Raw genomic sequence first — 22,725 nt, 5'->3', positions numbered from 1 at the left:
AAAGAAATGTCATCTTTAGAAGTTTCCATGTTTATAATATCTTCATGCTGACCATCTTCATTTTAACACCCTAAGCTGGCATAGATACTACTTCAACAGAGTAAATAAAGTTGTCACATAATAAATGTGTTACTTGCATTACTGGGTCACAATTGAGAAAGGGAGAGAGGCAGGAAAGTTCTAAAGAAACCATCTTTAGATAACTGATTTTCTTTGAGTTGCGCCAAAGTCTTGAGCCATTTCACAATCCTTTAAACTGAGATGACTATAGCATCAAAATCTTCAGATTGATGCCTAGGTAATATTCATGATAGTTCAATATCTTCTTATGCGTCTTTTTAATAAGAATAGAGTAGGTATATTATTATCATTAGGTATATTCATTATTATTAAATGAAAATATGTAGGTAAATATAAGGGTTTATTGTTGATTTGTTGAGTACAATAGTACCTAATCTTCTTCGGTATACATATTTGTCCATCCTTAGCTTCTCAAGCATTATTAAGGATTAAATTTGGAGTCAAAACAAGATTTCTCAGCTACATTATGAATATTCCAAGGGCTAGCCTAAATAAACATAGGAAGTGGAACGCCTTTTAGGCCTAACCCTCGTATATCGTAAGTTACGGGATCAAAACACATGTGATTAATTGAGACTCGTGTCCCAGCCTCTTTGAAAGGATCAATCTGTTTATCATCAAATAGGTCCCTATTACAAGGAGAATACTAGAAGGAGAAGGACCCATATCATTCATAACACAACATATCAACAAGTTGAATTTATCTAGTGCCTTCTTCTCGTTCAACCAAACTAATTAATTTACTCTGTGTTTTAATATTGTTATCATTTATTGTCATAACAAAATCCCATTATATTTTTTATTTTTTAGAAAAGTTTGTAGAATGTAGTGCCATTTGTGAAAAAAAGTGCCATTGATTGCCATGGAAATAGTTTTAGACTGATTTATTTTCGGATTCTGGAACCATGTTGGAACTAATCAAACCAGCATTCAGGTAAGAGAAATATTTTTACTTTTCTTATCTAGAAAACAGAATGAAATACGTATATTTTTTCAATGGTTTATAAACAAATTTATGAACCTAAACTAGTGCAAGTAAATCTATCTCTTACCTTAGGTACTGATCTTCTTGCTTTTGCAAATTTCAGCTGATGTTAAAATATGTAATATTCTTTTAATTCTTCTTCTCTTACTCCTCTTTTCTCTTCTTCTTCTTCTTGTTAAAGTTCCAAGTACATTGATGCTCATGAATGGGGTCCCCTGTGATTGAAACGTATCCAGTATAAGGAAAGGAAAAAAAATCTCGAAACTTCAACCAATATTAAAAACCTATCAATAAGATATTACGTGACCTTTTCTTTAACATTGAAAATGGGATACAGCAAATACTAACCTTGATTGCCACAAGCTCAGAAAAATAGCCTCATTAATTCATAAGTCTATTCCGTTGTCCTAGTTCTATTTTCAACTACCTTGCTGGTCCTTGTTTTCATTTTTCACAAGATATATTATTTAAGATTAGGAGTTGATTCATGATGAGATTGATGAGCCAGGTACATTATCACTCGTCCAGGAGGAAGAAGTTTATTTCCACAGAACAAGATCTACGATTATTATTTCTATCAATTGACAAAGGATTTTTGGTAAAAGAAGTGAGATTTATGGGTTGATCATTAGAGATTTTGATAAATAAAGAATTATGTTTAGAAAATTCCTAAACAGCTAAACACACACCACCCCACTAACCAGTCTTGATCTTTGTTAAAGGATCAGCAGTGCATTAGCAATTGATTTGGAATGAGCACTGCAATACCTAATACATAGTTCCAAAATATATGCTTTAAAATAGAAACTCATTACCTATAAGGTCCGCCTTTAGAGTAGGTAATAATAATGTATTATATTATAATATACGTTATAATAAATATTATCATAGCCTGAGATCATTAGAGATTTTGATAAATCAAGAATTATGTTTAGAAAATTCCTAAACAGCTAAACACACACCACCCCACTAAAACCAGTCTTGATCTTTGTTAAAGGATCAGCAGTGCATTAGCAATTGATTTGGAATGAACACTGCAATACCTAATACATAGTTCCAAAATATATGCTTTAAAATAGAAACTCAATATAAGGTCCGCCTTTAGAGTAGGTAATAATAATGTATTATAATATACGTAATAATAAATATTATCATAGCCTTCTGAATGACTTTGTTTATAAACTTTGCCTAATAGCAGTACTATCATTTATGTTTCAGATGTCTTCCAGAATGACAGGAATTCTCACTCAGGATTTCGACTTTACAATGATCCATATTTTATGATTTTTTTTAAACATTGCTCCCCAGGAAGGGCAAGTTTCTAACGTTTATAAACTTTGCCTAATAGCAGTACTATCATTTATGTTTCAGATGTCTTCCAGAATGACAGGAATTCTCACTCAGGATTTCGACTATGCAATGATCCATATTTTATGATTTTTTTAAAACATTGCTCCCCAGGAAGGGCAAGTTTCTAAACCTCTAATGAAAATACTGTAAAAGTCCGTTACTTTAAAAGCCTATCTAAAATGCTTTAAAGGAGAAGTCCGAACGTAAAACTACTTTTGAAGGTAAACTGTTTGTATTTATTTAAGAATACATCTAAAATTACAAATAAAACACCCCTTCCAGGTTTTCATGTCCTGGAAGGGCACTCAAAATCGAAGCCGCATTCCCACGCTGAACTGCCAGGCTTATACGTTGGAGTAAGTAAAATCTCGCTTTTTTCTCCCCTGTTTGATCAATCATCCTTTTTTAGTTTTGTTTTTCTAATAGACAGTAGTACCTACTTAAATGTAGAAAACACAATAATACTGGGACTTTTTTTATTCATCCCTACTCGGGTCCAAAATAAATTGGCACCTTATTAAAAATAAATTTAATTAGAAGAGTGTTTTCCAACTCAAGTTTTTAACTAGCAGCTATTAAATTCACAGTCTTCTAAAAAAATGGTTTCTCGAGAAACTCATACAAATAATGGTAACAAATCAAAACACAAAAATAACAGTAACCAAAATATCAACCAACTCGAAACCAAATTAAACTCATTATATTTATTAATAATACTCTCCTTCATAGTACAAATAATTACGATAGTGTTCTTTTATAACTTGATACTAACCAAATTTCCTAATGAAAGTAAGCCCATTATCAGTAAACACAATGTTAGCAATCGATTCAGAAGACATGTTGACAAAGACAAGGGTGATATTTTTGACAATTCAGTTCCGCAAACACCTCATGTCGAGTTTGTGCCACCGGATCTATATGAAGAAATAAGAGAAAGGGAGAAAGAACAGCAAAACAGTACGCACAACAACCCTTGGGTCTGGTTGAATGCATACTCACGAATCCCTGTAAGTATAATTTGTTCATGTACCCGTGGTATGAAACTTATTGGTTGTTTACAAATTGTATGTATTATCCAATTCATCCCTACTATGCCCTCGAATTCCGTAAAAACTGTAATAAAACCAAATATTTCGGATTCTTTCAGCTATTATTGCATAGAGCCATAGGAGAAAGGTCAACTTACTTCCCACCACCAACCATTTATCCTACCGTGATTCCTGATGCGGTGATCCTGGAGGACTGGGGCAGAGTGCAGTGTATAGAAGTGCCTGTGCAGATGGTCTGGTAGTCTGAAGATGGTCTGGAAGTTTGTAGGCAGCTTGGCATTCCGGAATTGTCATCCTGGGACTGGAAGGGCACTCAAAATCGAAGCCGCATTCCCACGCTGAACTGACAAATTGTATGTATTATCCAATTCGTCCCCACTATGCCCTCGAATTCCGTAAAAACTGTAATAAAACCAAAAATTTCGGATTCTTTCAGCTATTATTGCATAGAGCCATAGGAGAAAGGTCAACTTACAAAAGTTACTTCCTGTCAAAAGATACGAGTATTAGTCAAAATTAAAGTTCATTTAAGTGATTTGCTGATCCTGATACTGTGAAATTTCCTTACAAAAGTTACTTCCTGTCAAAAGATACGAGTATTAGTCAAAATTAAAGTTCATTTAAGTGATTTGCTGATCCTGATACTGTGAACTCATCCCAATTCTATCGTGTTCTTTTCCTAAATCAAATTCTATCTTGTATAATATCCACAGCTAGTCGCAATGCAAGGGTTCTGCAACTCCACCAAGGAGTACTGTCCTCCAGGTCTCCAGGGGCCTATTGGGCAGAAGGGTGAGATTGGTGCCAAGGGCGAAATGGGAGTGAAAGGGGAGAGGGGCGAGAAAGGCGCTCCTGGAGTAGTGGGGCCCCCAGGACCTCAAGGAATTCCAGGAGATGAAGGAAAACGGGGTCCGAAAGGCGATATGGGATATCCTGGTAATTTTTTACGATTTTACAATTTTAATCCTTAATATAAAACCGTTAGTACAATGGGAAAACTTGTTGAAAGCTGACAGTCTAAATAAAGCATTACTTATAAATCTTTGGGATTACTTTTACTTATAAATCTTTTGCTACTAGAAATCTTTGGGATTTAAAATGACCTAATAGTCAACTCCGAGCATTTGAAAACAACAACTACTAGAAAGTCCTACACATCAAACAAGGCAAGAGAGCCGGGAATCCATGGCTTAACTCCTGGCAGAGCTTTGTCTTAGATTTAGAGATGACTTCAGCTTCGTGAGACCAATTTAGAGCCGTTCATTACTCATGATTTATTTACCCTACCCCAGGACCTCAAGGAATTCCAGGAGATGAAGGAAAACGGGGTCCGAAAGGCGATATGGGATATCCTGGTAATTTTTTACGATTTTATAATTTTAATCCTTAATATAAAACTGTTAGTACAATGGGAAAACTTGTTCAAAGCTGACAGTCTAAATAAAGCATTACTTATAAATCTTTGGGATTACTTTTACTTATAAATCTTTGGCTACTAGAAATCTTTGGGATTTAAAATGACCTAATAGTCAAACTCCGAGCATTTGAAAACAACAACTACTAGAAATCTTTGGTTACTTTTGTAATACAGTCCTACATATCAAACAAGGCAAGAGAGCCGGGAATCCATGGCTGGACTCCTGGCAGAGCTTTGTCTTAGATTTAGAGATGACTTCAGCTTCGTGAGACCAATTTAGAGCCGTTCATTATTAATGATTTATATTTACCCTCATTGTATTGGAACTGAGAGTATTCTTACTCTTCTTAAAATAGTATCCAATCAAAGTCAAATGTGTCTTAATTAATTTCATTGTTGTTACGAGACCAACTAATAAACTGGTCTAATAATAATGACAATGCGTATTGTTAAGTTGAATGTGCTAGGCATTAGCACCCTAATAAACCATAGCTAGTAAGACTACATTAATCAATTGACTCAATTCTCACTGGAATAAAATCTCATATGTGTTTTCTAGCACTGTTCTTTGAATAGTATTTAAAACTTGATTACTTTACTCCATGAACAAGGTTCAATAAAGTAAAACTTACAAGTCAATATTTTGGATATTTTCAGGACGAATAGGGTTAGATGGGAGGGACGGACTTCCGGGAGAACCGGGACTGGACGGGATTCCCGGTAGAAATGGAATGGATGGAATACCAGGCAAAGATGGTCTGCCGGGAAAAGATGGAATTCCTGGAACTAATGGAACCAACGGTAAGTCAAAATTGTCCCTTTGATGTAATGAGCTAGTAGCCATTGTCAGACTAATGGTGTTGACGCGATGTTAGAATAAATTTATTATGCTATCAAAGATAAAAGTTGGCTCATCTATGGGGGATTGAGCCTGAAAATCTTTGCCTGGCAATTACTGTGAACACCTGACAGTATTACTTTCCTATTCGTGCCCTTACGGATAGGGGGATAGGCGATGAAATTCAGTTTCTATTAGGAGAAAGGACTTAAAGACTGCTATCGAACCAGTGCTATTCAAAAATTGTAGTCATAAAAACAAAAATTAGAAAAATAAATGTGGACAGGAGGGCCAATAAATGGTACGTTTTTTAGGTGGGCGAATAAATGGTACACTTACCCTACGTAGTACCTATACTTTAAATTCTTTTATGTACTTACGTAATATCCCCTCCTACGTGTGTCTCTTTTAAACTTTTCCAAAGTTCATTTACTTTGTTCAAAGTTAATCTTATAAAATAAAATACATGTCATCGTAGAAGATATGTGTGTCACAGTCAGAACATTAAATATTTAACACTCGTAATTGATTAGACAAGAAAAAGGACAAAGTTTAGAGGTCATTCCATTTATAGTTAAGAGAATAGGTAGGAACCTGCCTACTTATAAATAAGTTATGAAAATATAATTTTCCTTCTCGTATGAATTTTTAACTAGACTATTGAGGACATGAGTCGTATACTCGTAGTGATGACATTAAAACTAGAGCGTCAGGGTACATGTTCAGCTTTTATGACTTTCAACTTTGAGATAAAAAATAAATTAAACAATAAAATATTGTAGCTCTTAAGACTGGGATACTGCTCGTACGTCTCACAAAATCATAAAAACAGTAGAAAGATAAATAAAAATTTATATGGTCTTCATTCTTCAATCGAAAAGAATTGTTTACATGGTTTTATCTAACTTGAGATATTATGATTGTAAGTCAAATCTTGTGATCGGCATTTGAGTCACAATTAAACAATAAAATATTGTAGCTCTTAAGACTGGGATACTGCTCGTACGTCTCACAAAATCATAAAAACAGTAGAAAGATAAATAAAATTTTATATGGTCTTCATTCTTCAATCGAAAAGAATTGTTCACATGGTTTTATCTAACTTGAGATATTATGGTTGTAAGTCAAATCTTGTGATCGGCATTTGAGTCATATTGTCACAAGTTCTAATGGTCGGTCGATCGGATCGAATCGAATCAATTTGTTATTTAGCAAATTACTCGTAGGTACCTTCTTCATATCTCTTATAGAGGAGGGGGGAAGAAAGGAGCAGGAAAATAACTAAGAAAAAACGTCATACCTATAGAAATGGTATTTCAGTGCGTGTAAAAAAGCTCTTTCTTTATAGTACATCACCTACCTTAATAACACTAATTATGCCTTTAAGCTAGTTTTTTTTCTTCTTCAATGTATGGTATGGAATTGTATTATTGTCGACATAATATTAGATATATGAAATTGTACCCATACATTTACGACTGACCCATTTTATTAGCACATGAGTACCTTCATTTTCAAAAATAAAAATTATGGGACCTGTATTTTGCCAAACGTTTTACCGTATGACTGCTTATTACTCTTGAATATTAAGCAATGGCCCAGTTTTCAAATAGTAGTTTTTCCTTGAAGGATGGGCTTGGGGGATGGGGAAATCTGAAATAAGCCCTACGTATTAATTTAAGCATTTTATTATTTAATTTCATTGAAAAACGCTTACCTACTTTTTTGTATCGACTTATTTGTAAACTTTACCTATGAAATATATAAGACCTTGTTTAGACTGCGGGAGTAAAGGGACTTTTCACTCTTTTCAGCCTACTTTTTTGTATCGACTTATTTGTAAACTTTACCTATGAAATATATAAGACCTTGTTTAGACTGCGGGAGTAAAGGGACTTTTCATTCTCATTCTTCCCATTCTGGCAGGATAAACAAGGTATATTCTATTCTACTTCTTGAAAAGGCTGACCTTATTTTATCGTTCATATTTTCAGGAGCCCCTGGATTGCCAGGACCTCAGGGATACCCAGGACTTCAAGGAGTTCAAGGTAACCGTTTGCACTTCATAATTTTCATTTATTTAGGTACCTTTTAGCGAAATCTTTGCTTTCCACCATAGCAAGGAACAAGCTGGGCCCGTCCCTCCGGGAATTTTTTAGCCCGTAGTTTATTCGATCGTGGTTAAAGAATACCTTATACCTAGGTACCTAATTTGTTTAATATTCATTTTATTATTATTATTCATTTGATTTTTGATTTTACTTTCATGTAATGATTTAAAATCAAGACTAGAGCCCGTTCTCCCTTTATTCCTTTTAATGTTTCCTAATAACTACCAATATAGTACTGAAGTCACCCATCCATTTATTGGTCTTGCTCGGCGTAGCTTAACAAAGGTGACGCTAAAACCGGTCTTAAAATAACGGCTGAAGTGTTATCTAAAACTTTCTCGCTTTGAGTTCATAGGTCGTCGCGACAAATTTCAAGATCAGAGATCATTTGTGTGAGAAAATGTGACAAAAATCCCAGTCGACCAGGTTTGGACAAGTCCTTCTATGGGAACAGACAGTCAGACAGACAGACAGACAGAAACACAGACAATAGCCCGTCCCTTATACCTTTTTATTACTATCGTAATAATAAAGGGAGGACGGGCTAAAAAGAGAGAAGTGTTATCTAAAACTTTCTCGTTTTGAGTTCATAGGTCGTCGCGACAAATTTCAAGATCAGAGCTCATTTGTGTGAGAAAATGTGACAAAAATCCCAGTCGACCAGGTTTGGATAAGTCCTTCTATGGGAACAGACAGACAGACTGACAGAAACACAGACGACACCGAAGCGAAGCCCGTCCCTTATACCTTTTTATTACTATCGTAATAATAAAGGAAGGACGGGCTAAAAAGAGAAGACCCTATACTCAAAATACCCAGTGTAAATTTCATCGCTTTCGGACCAGGCCAGAGTTGCAGCAAAGTTGATGTTCCAAGAAGTGTTCACAGCTGAATTCCCACCATGACCTGGGAACAAAGGAAAAGAAGTTTATTTCAATAATGAACACCAAAAAATAATACAAGAAGAGTTGAAAAGTGCTGTTTCGGACTTATTAGACCTCATCAGCTAGTCATAGCCCGAAATGTAAACACAGATGATCCAATGTTTCGTGGGCAGACTAGGACAGCTGTTTTCGACGTCCTGTAGAAACGTCAATTTACCTTTTTGGTTAAACTGCCGTTTTACAGGAGTTTAGAACAACCGCCACCAATACCTGGGTTATCAATTGCCTGACAGGGATGCTTGTCCCTAGGAAAGCATACCTGTCAGTTCAACTGTTGAATTCAGACCTTCTCAAATAGACATACGAGTAAACCCAACTACAAACTCGCTTTCACACAAATTCTCCTCGAAGAAGAAAATTTTGTAGGAACATTCTCACACACTGACATGAGAATCAAGTGACATGAGAATCATATTGGGTTTACTCGCATGTAGAACACTTAATTTACCGGTATCCCAAATGCCGTCAATTGGAAAAATTGAAAGCAAAAGGAATACCAAAAAAACCTGAAAAAGAAAACGGATTAGTGACATCCTAACAAAGCCCTAACAAGTCCCTACAGGCCCTAACGTGTCCCTACAAGCCCTACCGTGTCCCTACAAGCCCTACCGAACCTGAAAGAGAAAATGGATTAGTTCAACACACAAAAGAAGCTCTATGAAAGAAAGACCATTTAGCAAAACAGCCATTTTCTCATAGATCTCCTCACATACATACGAGTAAACTCAACAGCTTAAAAAAAGTCCCACCACCAACCATTTATCCTACCGTGATTCCTGATGCGGTGATCCTGAAGGACTGGGGCAGAGTGCAGTGTATAGAAGTGCCTGTACTGAATATGCTGCAGATGGTCTGGTAGTCTGAAGATGGTCTGGAAGTCTGTAGGCAGCTTGGCATTCCGGAATTGTCATCCTGGGGGTAAAGATGGATTCAGACAGGCACCTCACACTTATCCACCTTTAAAGAAGGAGAGAAGGGAACAATTAGTGTTTATGGACGATTAGACTCCCCCACCCATTAAAAAAAGTTGTGATGTTAATCTCAGTCCCAAGTTAGAGAGTGACACAGAGAACTATGTCGCTTTCCCACCCGGGATCCCGGGAAGGAGAGTGACAGAGAACCGTCTCTCTCCTACCCGGATAATTGTCCCCTCCCACCAGTACTTATCACTATAGGAGAATGTGAATCATCCATAGTGATAATGATGCCAGAATTGAATGCGGTGTTCAGGTGATCTTCAGGACTTTCCGCGGGAAGTCTGGAAACAGCTTGGCATAATGGTCGTCCTTGGGCAAGATGTAGTCAGACATCAGGCACACAACCTGAAAAGAAGAATACTGAATATTAGACATAAAATTAACCCTGAGGTTTGGCAAAACAATAGTGTATCCCCTCCTAAAGGTACTTACCATAATACGCATTTATAATGAAAGAGTTTGCCACCTCACACTTATCCACCTTTAAAGAAGGAGAGAAGGGAACAATTAGTGTTTATGGACGATTAGACTCCCCCACCCATTAAAAAAAGTTGTGATGTTAATCTCAGTCCCAAGTTAGAGAGTGACACAGAGAACTATGTCGAATAACACTATTATTATTAGTCACATAGGTACGTCTGCTTTCGCCCTCCCAGTTGGCACAATGTATTATTCCTATGCCCCATTTTTTTTATTCCATCGCCCTCAACCAGCTGATAGTCATGAGTTCATTACCCTCAACCAGCTGATAGTAATGAGTTCATTACCCTCAACCAGCTCTTCCTCAGGAGTATCACTCGTTACTACTGCTGTAATAACTGAGCTCTTGAGGCAAAGATCTGGAAAAAATAACACTATTATTATTAGTCACATAGGTACGTCTGCTTTCGCCCTCCCAGTTGGCACAATGTATTATTCCTATGCCCCAAGAAAAAGATCTCTTTTTCTTCGTCTTATCCCGAATACGGTCGGTGTTTTTCCTCAGCCTCTCATTCAGCCCTAACTAGGGTGATGGCTGTGGGCTGAAATTTGGTTTTGGCAACAAATTTCACGAGTGGATGCCCTTTGCACTCAACCATTGCTATTTCTTTAGGAAAGGAAATTCAGTGGTTCTTTTTTTTTTTTTGTGGTTCTTCAGTTCTATGACTTCAAACCCAACAAATTGTTTTTCCACATGGGCCTCAGTGAGGGCCTTTCGTACTTTTTTCCCCTATGATTCCATGGTAATCCAATCCAGGATTCAATCCTTAATCCAGAATACTTGGTTGTCACAGATCACTGCACTTTTAGCGAAAAAAAAAGAAAAAAAATATATAAAAATAAAAATGATTTTCAAATTTTAGGACGAAAAGATAAAATTGAAAATGAACAAGATTTATTTAAAATTGAAAATGGAAAAGATTAAACTGGCAAAAATAGATAAACAGGTTTAATGTGTCAAAATGTGCTAAAGGGATTTTATATTACATTACGACAATATTAAAGCCTTATATTATTTATTTATTTAAGACAAAATTTGCACCACCATTTTCGTGTTCCTGGTGAAAAGACCTTTAATTTGATATATAGGTCGACTAGGTTTGGATAAGTCCTTCTTTGGGGACAGAGTGACAGACAGACGACACCGAAGCGAATACAATAGTCCGTCCCTTATACCTTTTTATTACTATATTGTAATAATAAAGGAAGGACGAACTAAAAAGTAAAAAAAGAAGAAAAAAAAACTCCTAGGTAGTAGTTTGTCTACGAATAATTTTCATCAAATCTTTCAATTTTCAGGAGAGAAAGGTATGACAGGACCGCGCGGGAATCGCGGTAAGAGCGGTATCAATGGAGTACCGGGTACTCCTGCTATTTGTGCTTATAAACGGGAATCCTGCTCTCTCCTGCCCAACTCTGAAACTTCTCAGCTACTAATTCCACCCACCATAGTCGGTATGTATCTGGATTAATAAGTTGATATTACCTATTAAAGACCCTGAATGAACTAACAAGCTTAGTTAGCTTGTAAAGTAGCGCGTCTGCCTTGTGAACGCTAATTCGCGGGTTCGATTCCCGTCCGGGGCTAATTTTATCCTGAACGTATAAGGTTCGTTCTCGGAACGGCTGGCTGTCTCCTATCTTCCCTAACCAAAACTGAAAATCGAATTTTGTTTTTGTGAACCTAAAAATTGATCTTGGTTTCCTCCCCAGGTTCCGAGCACATTTTCTCTTCATCTCCCATTGTTGTGAGAGAGGGGGACAATGTCAGGCTTAGATGTGTGGCCACAGGCCATCCTAAGCCTTCCATCATATGGAAAACTTCAGAGAATAAACCCATCACCCTTGGCTCTTGGAAAGGTGAGTGAAATCACAGGTACTCGAATACTCATTTACCCAACCCCCATTACCTGCTTACATGCCATTATGGGGTATGAGCCCAAGATTTCCCTCAACTTGATACCATCATAGAATGCTCTACCTGTATTTTTTTACATGCCACATTGGGACTTGAACCCACCCTATTCTAAAATATTAAACCTATTTGGAAACTCAGGGCAAAATTGAAACTGTTTGGAAAAAAAAACCATCACCCACGACCAACGTAATTCTTAACAAAACCAACTTTCACCATTTCTCTACACGATTTCTGGGATTTGAACCCAGTACATAATTTCCTAATAAAAAAACCAACTTTCACTATGTCTCTACACGATTCCTGGGGTTCGAACCCAGTACTTTCCTAATAAAAACCATCTTTCACTATTCACAATTCCTAGGGTTTGAACCCAGTCAGTAATTTCCTGATAAAAAACCAACTTTCACTATTTCTGTACACGATTCCTGGGATACTTCTCCATTTCGTACAAGAGTTACAAGACGTATTTGCTTACTTTTTCTTCATTCTCGCCGAGTTATATGTAGAATAATAATACAAATCAAAACCATAATAAAATATTGAAGCTACATCGAAAGGCGTGAGATTTGCAACTTCAGAATAAGGAGCTTAGATCCCAAATGGCAAAGTAACATTAGACAGCGAGAATATGATGGGAAAACCTTCTAAATCCTTTGCATTTTTTTTTAATTTCCTTATCCTATTTCCAATATTATATTACAATTTTCAATTATTTTTCAGATTCAGCTGTGGCCTCATCCACTCTTAATTTCACACGTATCAATCGAATCAACATGGGGGCCTACATGTGCTTAGCGGACAATGGTCTAGCTCCCGCAGCCAATCAAACATTTAACATAGAAGTACACTGTGAGCATATTACTGACATTTTGGTCCCAATTCATTGTTCCCCCCCCTCCTTCAAATATAATTTGAGAATGAGGAAGAGGAGGAGGAAGAAGAAGAAGAAGAAGAAGAGCTTGTTTGAATATTCTGAATTAAATTAATGTTTACCGAAAAAGTAGGTACAGACGACGTAGACGATTCACTTGGAATGTAACAAGGCCTTTTGGCCGATACTAGCGATTCCAAATGTTGAGACATATTGCATTTTAAATTGCTATTCCTGATTGCGTCTAGTTTTGAGGTTGTTCTCCATGCACAATCCCAGTCGCTAATAGGTATCCAAATTCAGTCCATAACCACTTGGAATGTAACAAGGCCTTTTGGCCGATACTAGCGATTCCAAATGTTGAGACATATTGCATTTTAAATTGCTATTCCTGATTGCTTCTAGTTTTGAGGTTGTTCTCCATGCACAATCCCAGTCGCTAATAGGTATCCAAATTCAGTCCATAACAACCGACTCTCACCATTTCTGTACACGATTCCTGGGGTTTGAACCCAGTACCTTCCTAATAAAAAGCAACTTTCACCATGTAGTCCATAACAAATGAACTCCGTGTTGAAGTTTTTCTACAAGTACTCCTCCTGCATTAAAAAGTCGGGATGAGATATTTTGATAAGATAAGTTGAGATAAGATAAGATAAATAGGATATTTTCTCTGCCTCTGTTTTCAGTTCCTCCTCAGATTCTAATTCGAAACAGAAGGGTTGGAGTGCCCATAGGTCGCACTGCAACATTAGAATGCGAAGTGGAGGCTTTCCCCTTGTCTGTTAGATATTGGGAATTCATTGATGGAACCTTGATTGAACATGATGGTGTCAAATATTCCATCAGTGATGTTGATAAGGGCAGCTATCAGGTGAGTATGAAGAAGGGCTAGTCTTATCATAAAGGGCCAATCTTGTCATTTCATGAAGGGCAAGTCTTATCATAAAGGACCAATGTTATCATAAAGGGCCAATCTTATCATAATGGGCCAATATCTTATATCATATCATGAAGGGCCAGTCTTATCATAAAGAGGACAAGGGACGATTACAGTTGATCTGCTGGTGGGTCAGTGAACTGTTTGGGAATTCATTGATGGAACCTTGATTGAACATGATGGTGTCAAATATTCCATCAGTGATGTTGATAAGGGCAGCTATCAGGTGAGTATGAAGAAGGGCTAGTCTTATCATAAAGGGCCAATCTTGTCATTTCATGAAGGGCAAGTCTTATCATAAAGGACCAATGTTATCATAAAGGGCCAATCTTATCATAATGGGCCAATATCTTATATCATATCATGAAGGGCCAGTCTTATCATAAAGAGGACAAGGTACGATTACAGTTGATCTGCTGGTGGGTCAGTGAAAGAGCTCACTCAAAAGGGTCCTTATTAGGCCCCTATATGTCCGATTGGGTCCATAATGAGAAAATTCCCTGCATGTGTTGAACGTTTTGGCCAAATTTCATCAAAATCGGACAAATCGTTTAACTATGGCGACACAAACAAACTTAGAGACAAACTAGAAAATTCTCCAGTTAAAATTTAGAATGCACTTCATTCGTCAAATAAAGAAGGTGTGGGAAGAGTTTTAGTCAAATTTAAAACCTTTATAATTCATTTCTTTGGTTAACGAGGTTTATACGTACATACCATCAGAAAACTGTAGAATTTATCCAAACTATTTGGAACACAAAGCCATGTGAGATGGTCTACATAATTATGTCTATGTTCTATTTATAATGTTTATACTCGTACCTTTGTTTGCAGTACATCATGCAGTTGAACATAAGCAATGTGAACATATCGGACTTCGATACTTATCGATGCATTAGCAAGAATGAAGTAGACATTGCCAAAGGAAGCTTGATCTTGTTCGGTAATACCCATCTTCATTTATTTTTATAAGATTGTGCATCCCATTTTTAAGTTTAAGGTATCATTTTTGAGAAAAGGTCCGATACTCCCGTAGGACAATGCTTATTGCACAGGCCTTGCATTTGTGAGAACCGGGTTCGATTCCCTGCGGCGGCGTGGCGTAGTTCTGTGTGCACGCAAACAGAGCCAATTCACGGGGGAGGGGGGAAAGCATGAAATACCTACCTACGTACTAAGGCCAGCCACTCATTATCAGGTAGGCCTGACGACAGGTAGACCTGATCAGGTGTACCTGTCAGATCTACCTGATTGTGAGTGGCTGGCCTAAATATTCCAATTCTGTAAAATAATAGTGGTATAGGTAGTTGTGTCATAAAATGTATATGAATGACTAAAGGAAACAGGATTACCTTCCACTCAAGAGTTAACTTATTTTCCAGAGAGTAATGCAAAGACTCCCGTTCCCACGGAGAAAGAACAAGAGGAGGTAACCGTGTACAACCGGGCCCCCAAACCTGAGGGCCAAGACGACCTGTGCCCCCCTCAAGTTCTATGTCCGCCTTGCTCTGACCAAAACAAAGAGTTCAACTGTAAGGAGGGATATTTCGCGTATGATTTGCTTGGACGTCGTGACTTTGACGTGAAACCACTAGGCAATGTCTCTAGTAAAGGCCTGCCCAACAGAACTTTAGGTATGTATGACTAAACTTTACTAGTTCACGAAGTTCATGATAACTAGGTACATACCTATACTGAGATACTTATGCCGACCATTCTTTATCAAGTAGACCTGACAGGTACGCCTGATCAGGTCCGCCTGATACCTGATAGTGAGTAGGTAGGTACCTACAATAACAAATTAGATAAGCATGCACCAATAAAAACATTTACCCAAGTATTTACTTATTTTACTTTAATTTTAAGATTTTAAGCCAGTTTTACCTATACATTTTTTGCTCTCTTTATTATTTTCAGATTGCCAAGTGTATGCGGTCGGAAAACCAGTCTTCCACAAGTCTACCTCGATGAAAAAAGAAAGCTCTGGAAAACCGGTTGACGTCATATTCGGAGCTTGGATGAAAGTAAGAACTTCTATACTTATAGTTATCTATAAATCTTTTTCTTTTTCTTCAAGTGCCGGCTTCATTGTGAAGGTTGACCATTATCATCGCTATCCGAATTTTGTTGACTGCTGCTCTGAACAATTCACTGGATGTACAGTTGAACCATCCCCGTAGGTGTCGGGGAAATTCGGTTCCTACAATAAAAAAGTAGTTTTTTTTTCATATAATCCAATAACTACAAATTTATTATTATTTTTACCATGGGGGACGGTCTAGATTTCCAGAAATCATTATCCTTTTAGCAATAAACCCAACGCAATACAATAGACTCTGATGTCTTCTTTGTAATACTTCTCTATTCTATTATGGGACTGGTTGCTCCTCTCCCAAGAGAGTATGCAATAAACACTGCGACCTCTGTAGATCTATTGTGACCTAATACTGCTCGCATAGGACTGAGAAGTCCCTTTACTCCAGCAGTAGGCTACTACTATTACTGTGGTCAAATTCTCAAATTATTTGTAATTTGTAATACTTGGTAACGGTCCTCTTTGTCTTACTTGGAAATCGTCCTTTTCAAAAGTTCAATTATTTTCCTTTGTATACGAAGTGGCTAAATAATTGTCCTTTGACCTCACGACATTAGGTACAATAGAGATTTGAGGGTTTATTATTCTTGGCCTCGGGGATTTTAATGGTGTGAGAGATTTTACGAGGGGATGTGAAACCCATCATGGAAATCCAACATTTTTCAGAAAAAGGGCCCCTGTGGCTTCCCATAGGTCTCATCCAGGCCACAATTAGGGAACAAACAGGTTGGTAAGTAGCCAGCTAGCCAGTATCTATGTCATATGTATGTATTTTAGTCTAGAGGTTGCCTCTCATTTTTGTTCTTTGCTCCTCAGACTACTATTATGTTGTTCTTACCATGGGGGACGGTCTAGATTTCCAGAAATCATTATCCTTTTAGCAATAAACCCAACGCAATACAATAGACTCTGATGTCTTCTTTCTTTCCTCTTTGTCTTACTTGGAAATCGTCCTTTTCAAAAGTTCAATTATTTTCCTTTGTACCTATACGAAATGGTTAAATTGTCCTTTGACCTCACGACATTAGGTACAATAGAGATTTGAGGGTTTATTATTCTTGGCCTCGGGGGTTTTAATGGTGTGAGAGATTTTACGAGGGGATGTGAAACCCATCGTGAAATCCATGAGGATGGGGATGGGAGGAAAATGAAGGGTTTCCAGATTTTAAGATTTGCATTCCTGATTAATTTTCTCATCTAGGTCTACTCATTTTATGGAAAGCATAGGTAGGTACCTAATGTTTACAAGATTGCTTACAAGTAGGCTTGTTTTTCTCGCTTTGAGTTCATAGGTCGTCGCGACAAATCTCAAGATCAAAGTATCCATGAGGATGGGGATGGGAGGAAAATGAAGGGTTTCCAGATTTTAAGATTTGCATTCCTGATTAATTTTCTCATCTAGGTCTACTCATTTTATGGAAAGCATAGGTAGGTACCTAATGTTTACAAGATTGCTTACAAGTAGGCTTGTTTTTCTCGCTTTGAGTTCATAGGTCGTCGCGACAAATCTCAAGATCAAAGTTTTTTTGGCTTTATGGTTTTCTGTAGGTCGACTAGGTTTGGATAAGTCCTTCTATGAGGACCAGAGTGACAGACAGACAGACGATACAATAGTCCGTCCCTTAAACACTAGGCAATGTCTCTAGTAAAGGCCTGCCCAACAGAACTTTAGGTATGTATGACTAAACTTTACTAGTTCACGAAGTTCATGATAATTAGGTACATACCTATACTGAGATACTTATGCTGACCATTCTTCATCAAGTAGACCTGATAGGTACGCCTGATCAGGTCCGCCTGATACCGAGTAAGGTACCTACAATAACAAATTAGATAAGCATGCACCAATAAAAACACTGTTTTTATTTACCGAAGTATTTACTTATTTTACTTTAATTTCAAGATTTTAAGCCAGTTTTACCTATACATTTTTTGCTCTCTTTATTATTTTCAGATTGCCAAGTGTACGCGGTCGGAAAACCAGTCTTTCACAAGTCTACATCGATGAAAAAAGAAAGCTCTGGAAAACCGGTTGACGTCATATTCGGAGCTTGGATGAAAGTAAGTACTTCTATACTTATAGTTACCTATCTATAAATCTTTTTCTTCTTCTTCAAGTGCCGTCTTCATTGTGAAGGTTGGCCATTATCATCGCTATCCGAATTTTGTTGACTTGCTGCTCTGAACAATTCACTGGATGTACAGTTGAACCATCCCCGTAGGTGTCGGGGAAATTCGGTTCATACAATAAAAAAGTAGTTTTTTTTTTTCATATAATCCAATAACTACAAATTTATTTATTTTTTATTATTATTACCTATTTCTTCCCACAGGATCCACATCCCACTAGTGGGAACAGCGAGAAATTCTGGATGACAACTGATAGTGATCCCACTCATCTAAACGAATATAAGGACAAGGACATGTTCAAGAGTGATGCCAAATCCTGGACTTACAATCTAAAGGAACCGTTCCAGGTAATTAGGACTGAAAAGTCTGCTCGCATAGGGCTGAAAAGTCCCTTTACTCCAGCAGTAGGCTACCACTATTATTGCGGTCAAATTCTAAAATTATTTTGAGGATAAAATTCCATACCTCCGCTGGGATTGAACCCACGCCCTCCTGTGTTTACCAGGCGAGCGTCTTGACCACTACACCAGCCAGTTATGATATTTTTAAACGATACTGGGACTCGAACCTCGTTCTGTCGGTTTCCAGGGCAATGCTCATGTGGTGTTCAACAACTCCTTCTACTATCACAAGAAGTTCTCCAACAGTATAGTTCAGTTTGACCTGGGATCAAGCAAGATTATCAATATTGTAAACCTCTCCACCGTAGATCCAAACATCAAATTGTACAAAACAGGTGAGAAAAAGATCTCTTTTTCTTCGTCTTATCCCGAATACGGTCGGTGTTTTTCCTCAGCCTCTCATTCAGCCCTAACTAGGGTGATGGCAGTGGGCTGAAATTTGGTTTTGGCAACAAATTTTACGAGTGGATGCCCTTCGCACTCAACCATTGCTATTTCTTTAGGAAAGGAAATTCAGTGGTTCTTTTTTTGTGGTTCTTCAGTTCTATGACTTCAAACCCAACAAATTTGTTTTCTCACATGGGCCTCAGTGAGGCCCTTTCGTACTTTTTTTTTCCCAAGTAAAAATGTTTCGTTTTCAAGGTTACAATGTGATGGACTTTTCTCTGGACGAAAACGGACTGTGGGTGATTTACGGTCTGAGCAACAATAACACCGCCGTCACCAAATTAGATACGGCAACATTACAAATCCAGTACACATGGAACATAACTTTGCTGCATAAGAAAGTGGGGGATATGTTCGTGGTGTGTGGAGTTCTGTATGTTGTGGACAGTGTTACGGACAGAAACACCAACATCAGGTGAGAAAACACTAACGCCAGCCACTCACTATCAGGTAGACCTGATATGCGGACCTGATCAGGTGTACCTGGCAGGTCTACCTGATAGGGAGTGGAGCCTAATATCAATTGAAAGGTATGTCGTTTATTTTTCGGCCTGCCTTAAAAACTGAGAGCCCAAGAGGAATCCCTCGTGGAGGTATTTTTTATGACGTCATATTGTTAAGACGAAATCCAATTCGTTATATTTCACTCACTTCCAGGTTTGCTTTGGATTTGTACAAGAACGATTTGCTGGAAGTTAGTCTCAACTTCACCAACCCTTTCACCAATACCACTATGATCACATACAATTCAAGATACAAGGTAATAACTGGCCAAGTTATTTTTAAATTTCATCAATTTTTTACTCTAGAATCTAGATAAAATTATTAGGAGTGTGTCTCGCTCATCAAAACAAGCCAAGATGAGCGTGAGTATGCTCGCTACCTTAGGTCAGCCACTTAATATCAGGTAGACCTGACAGATACACCTGATCAGGTCCGCCTGTCAGGTCTACCTGATAGTGAGTGGCTAGCTCTAGGATAATTTTGTAAAAAGCTAGTTTGTTTGTACCTTCAGATCAAACTTTAAGGTTTTTGCGGCAAAATGGGTGTATAAAGTCGAGCTTTTTCTAGTACTAATAGTGCAACATTATAGGAAGGATAGGAATGTAACTAAAGTGCGGACTGTAATGGCCGGTTTATGTTTGGATTTTCCGAACGAGATTTTCCATTCTCGATCTTTTCGGTTTCAAATAAATTCTAGTGTATGATACTTTATGTTTGTGTTTTCACTTATAACACGGACTTTCAAGTGTTTATACTCCGAAATGTTCATTTTTTGCAGGACTTGTACACCTGGGACCGAGGCAACTCGCTGACTTATCCGATCCGTTACCATGAGATCGACAGCTACAATCTAAATAAGCAGGAGAAAACAGATGCAGACATGACGACAGGAGTCGATATAACACCTACGCAGCCGCCACTCATACCGGAGTATTCTGCTACTTGAGCCGCATTATGTTTGAGACAGTCTTTTATAGCTAAAATACAGATATTTCTGGGTGTCCAAGGGGTTTTTAAACCCCTAATCCTTCTAACACCGTGAGATAGGTGGCTATTTCACGGACACAGAAAGCAAAGCAAGCAGTTAAAATGAGTTTATGTTGAGACAACAATTTTACCGAGATATAGTTATAGGCTACTCATCACTTGAAATGGAGCAGTTGCAATTAGGAAAATATTATTAATAAAATGTTGATTCCTACGTAAAATGTTGTGAAAAATCCAAATCTGAGGTCAAAACTCCAAAAAAGTAACTTTGAAAGGTCGAAAATTCAATTTTTAATTGCCGTTCTAATGAAAAAGTTCAAAGAGTTGTGACGTCAGATTTCACGTCAAAATGCGCAGAAACGCTTGCGCACAAACAAACGAAGCGGGAGTCATAAATTATGACGTCATCGCCTACGAGAGCATATGCCGTGACGTCAAACTTCACGATTTACCGGTATTTTTTAAATCGATTTATCTCGGTATCTAGAGGTCGTAGAAGAAAAAGAAAAAATCCGTTGGTCCTCATTTTTCCTGCTCTATGACTTTGAAACATCACCCAAGTAAGGGCAACTGATCTATTATAAATCCCAGATAAAAAATGATTTTTTTTCTTTTTTTTTTTACAGTTCTACCTATAGGTAATGGTTTGAGATCAGGACTTGAAAATAAAGAAATGAAAAAACGATGAAAACAGTTTCTAGAAAAAAATATGTACATTCTTTAAAATAATTTATTCGCAAGTTTTTCATTTTAAGTGAAACATGTCCTCGATTCAAATTTTCATAATCTCAATTATGTACCTAGACTTTGGATGTAAATAAAGTGTATAAAAAACATTAATTTAGGTATAGCTTTGTTATTACTTTTTCAGTTTCATTCGTCTCACATTTCAGGTATACAGCTTTGTTGAAATGTTCAATACAGATTTAAAACTAATACACTAATAAATAATTTATAATAGATAGGTAGAACAATGGAAATAAATTAAATTAAAACAAAACTTGGGGTTTACTGATAAAAAAAAAGTAAGTAAATAAATTAAGCCTACCTACTCCATGATCTAACATTATGTGAAATTTACTCCGTAATAAAATAGTAGGGTAGGATAATACTAGAATACCAAGCTGAATGAGAGATAATTACTCATTTTATTTTGCGAATCTTTATGAATTAGGTAGTATTTAATAATCTAAATCAAATGTTCATTTTTTGCAGGACTTGTACACCTGGGACCGAGGCAACTCGCTGACTTATCCGATCCGTTATCATGAGATCGACAGCTACAATCTAAATAAGCAGGAGAAAACAGATGCAGACATGACGACAGGAGTCGATATAACACCTACGCAGCCGCCACTCATACCGGAGTATTCTGCTACTTGAGCCGCATTATGTTTGAGACAGTCTTTTATAGCTACAGATGCAGACATGACGACAGGAGTCGATATAACACCTACGCAGCCGCCACTCATACCGGAGTATTCTGCTACTTGAGCCGCATTATATTTTGGACAGTCTTTTATAGCAAAAATACAGATATTTCTGGGTGTCCAAGGGGTTTTTAAACCCCTAATCCTTCTAACACCGTGAGATAGGTGGCTATTTCACGGACACAGAAAGCAAAGCAAGCAGTTAAAATGAGTTTATGTTGAGACAACAATTTTACCGAGATATAGTTATAGGCTACTCATCACTTGAAATGGAGCAGTTGCAATTAGGAAAATATTATTAATAAAATGTTGATTCCTACGTAGAACCTTTGACACGTTTGGCAACGTAGCCTACTTTTTTGATGACTCCTTGCTGCCATATCCATCTGGATGAATCATGAGATCAGGACTTGAAAATAAAGAAATGAAAAAACGATGAAAACAGTTTCTAGAAAAAAATATGTACATTCTTTAAAATAATTTATTCGCAAGTTTTTCATTTTAAGTGAAACATGTCCTCGATTCAAATTTTCATAATCTCAATTATGTACCTAGACTTTGGATGTAAATAAAGTGTATAAAAAACATTAATTTAGGTATAGCTTTGTTATTACTTTTTCAGTTTCATTCGTCTCACATTTCAGGTATACAGCTTTGTTGAAATGTTCAATACAGATTTAAAACTAATACACTAATAAATAATTTATAATAGATAGGTAGAACAATGGCAATAAATTAAATTATAACAAAACTTGGGGTTTACTGATAAA

The 22,725-nt window shown here is 37.1% G+C and overlaps 1 protein-coding gene across 4 annotated transcripts; it reads left to right on the top strand.

Moving 5' to 3' along the window:
- Window positions 1-756: 756 nt before the first annotated feature.
- Window positions 757-22,266, top strand: LOC103524616 (neural cell adhesion molecule 1). 4 transcript variants are annotated; one of them, XM_026819988.1, is made up of 19 exons: window positions 758-1,015; window positions 2,285-2,391; window positions 3,005-3,423; window positions 4,179-4,401; window positions 5,540-5,683; window positions 7,715-7,768; window positions 11,532-11,687; window positions 11,946-12,092; window positions 12,871-12,999; window positions 13,711-13,895; window positions 14,796-14,904; window positions 15,344-15,595; window positions 18,011-18,117; window positions 18,390-18,533; window positions 18,775-18,922; window positions 19,230-19,449; window positions 19,692-19,794; window positions 20,317-20,418; window positions 21,954-22,266. In XM_026819988.1, exons 3-19 carry the CDS (start codon window positions 3,016-3,018, stop codon window positions 22,017-22,019), a joined length of 2,697 nt encoding a protein of 898 aa, XP_026675789.1. In that variant the 5' UTR covers window positions 758-1,015; window positions 2,285-2,391; window positions 3,005-3,015; the 3' UTR covers window positions 22,020-22,266. The 4 variants fall into 4 exon arrangements, with proteins under 4 accessions (XP_026675788.1, XP_026675789.1, XP_026675787.1 ...); XM_026819987.1 differs by lacking the exons at window positions 18,011-18,117; window positions 21,954-22,266 and adding an exon at window positions 15,879-15,985 and having other exon boundaries at window positions 757-1,015; window positions 20,317-20,774; XM_026819986.1 differs by lacking the exon at window positions 21,954-22,266 and having other exon boundaries at window positions 20,317-20,774.
- The last annotated feature ends 459 nt before the right edge of the window (window positions 22,267-22,725 follow it).

The sequence above is a fragment of the Diaphorina citri genome, unplaced genomic scaffold (genome assembly GCF_000475195.1).
Source record: "Diaphorina citri unplaced genomic scaffold, Diaci psyllid genome assembly version 1.1 scaffold108, whole genome shotgun sequence".
Taxonomy (NCBI): Eukaryota; Metazoa; Arthropoda; class Insecta; order Hemiptera; family Psyllidae; genus Diaphorina; species Diaphorina citri.
Note: the sequence above shows the minus strand (reverse complement) of the source record. Positions and strands in the feature narration are given on the sequence as shown.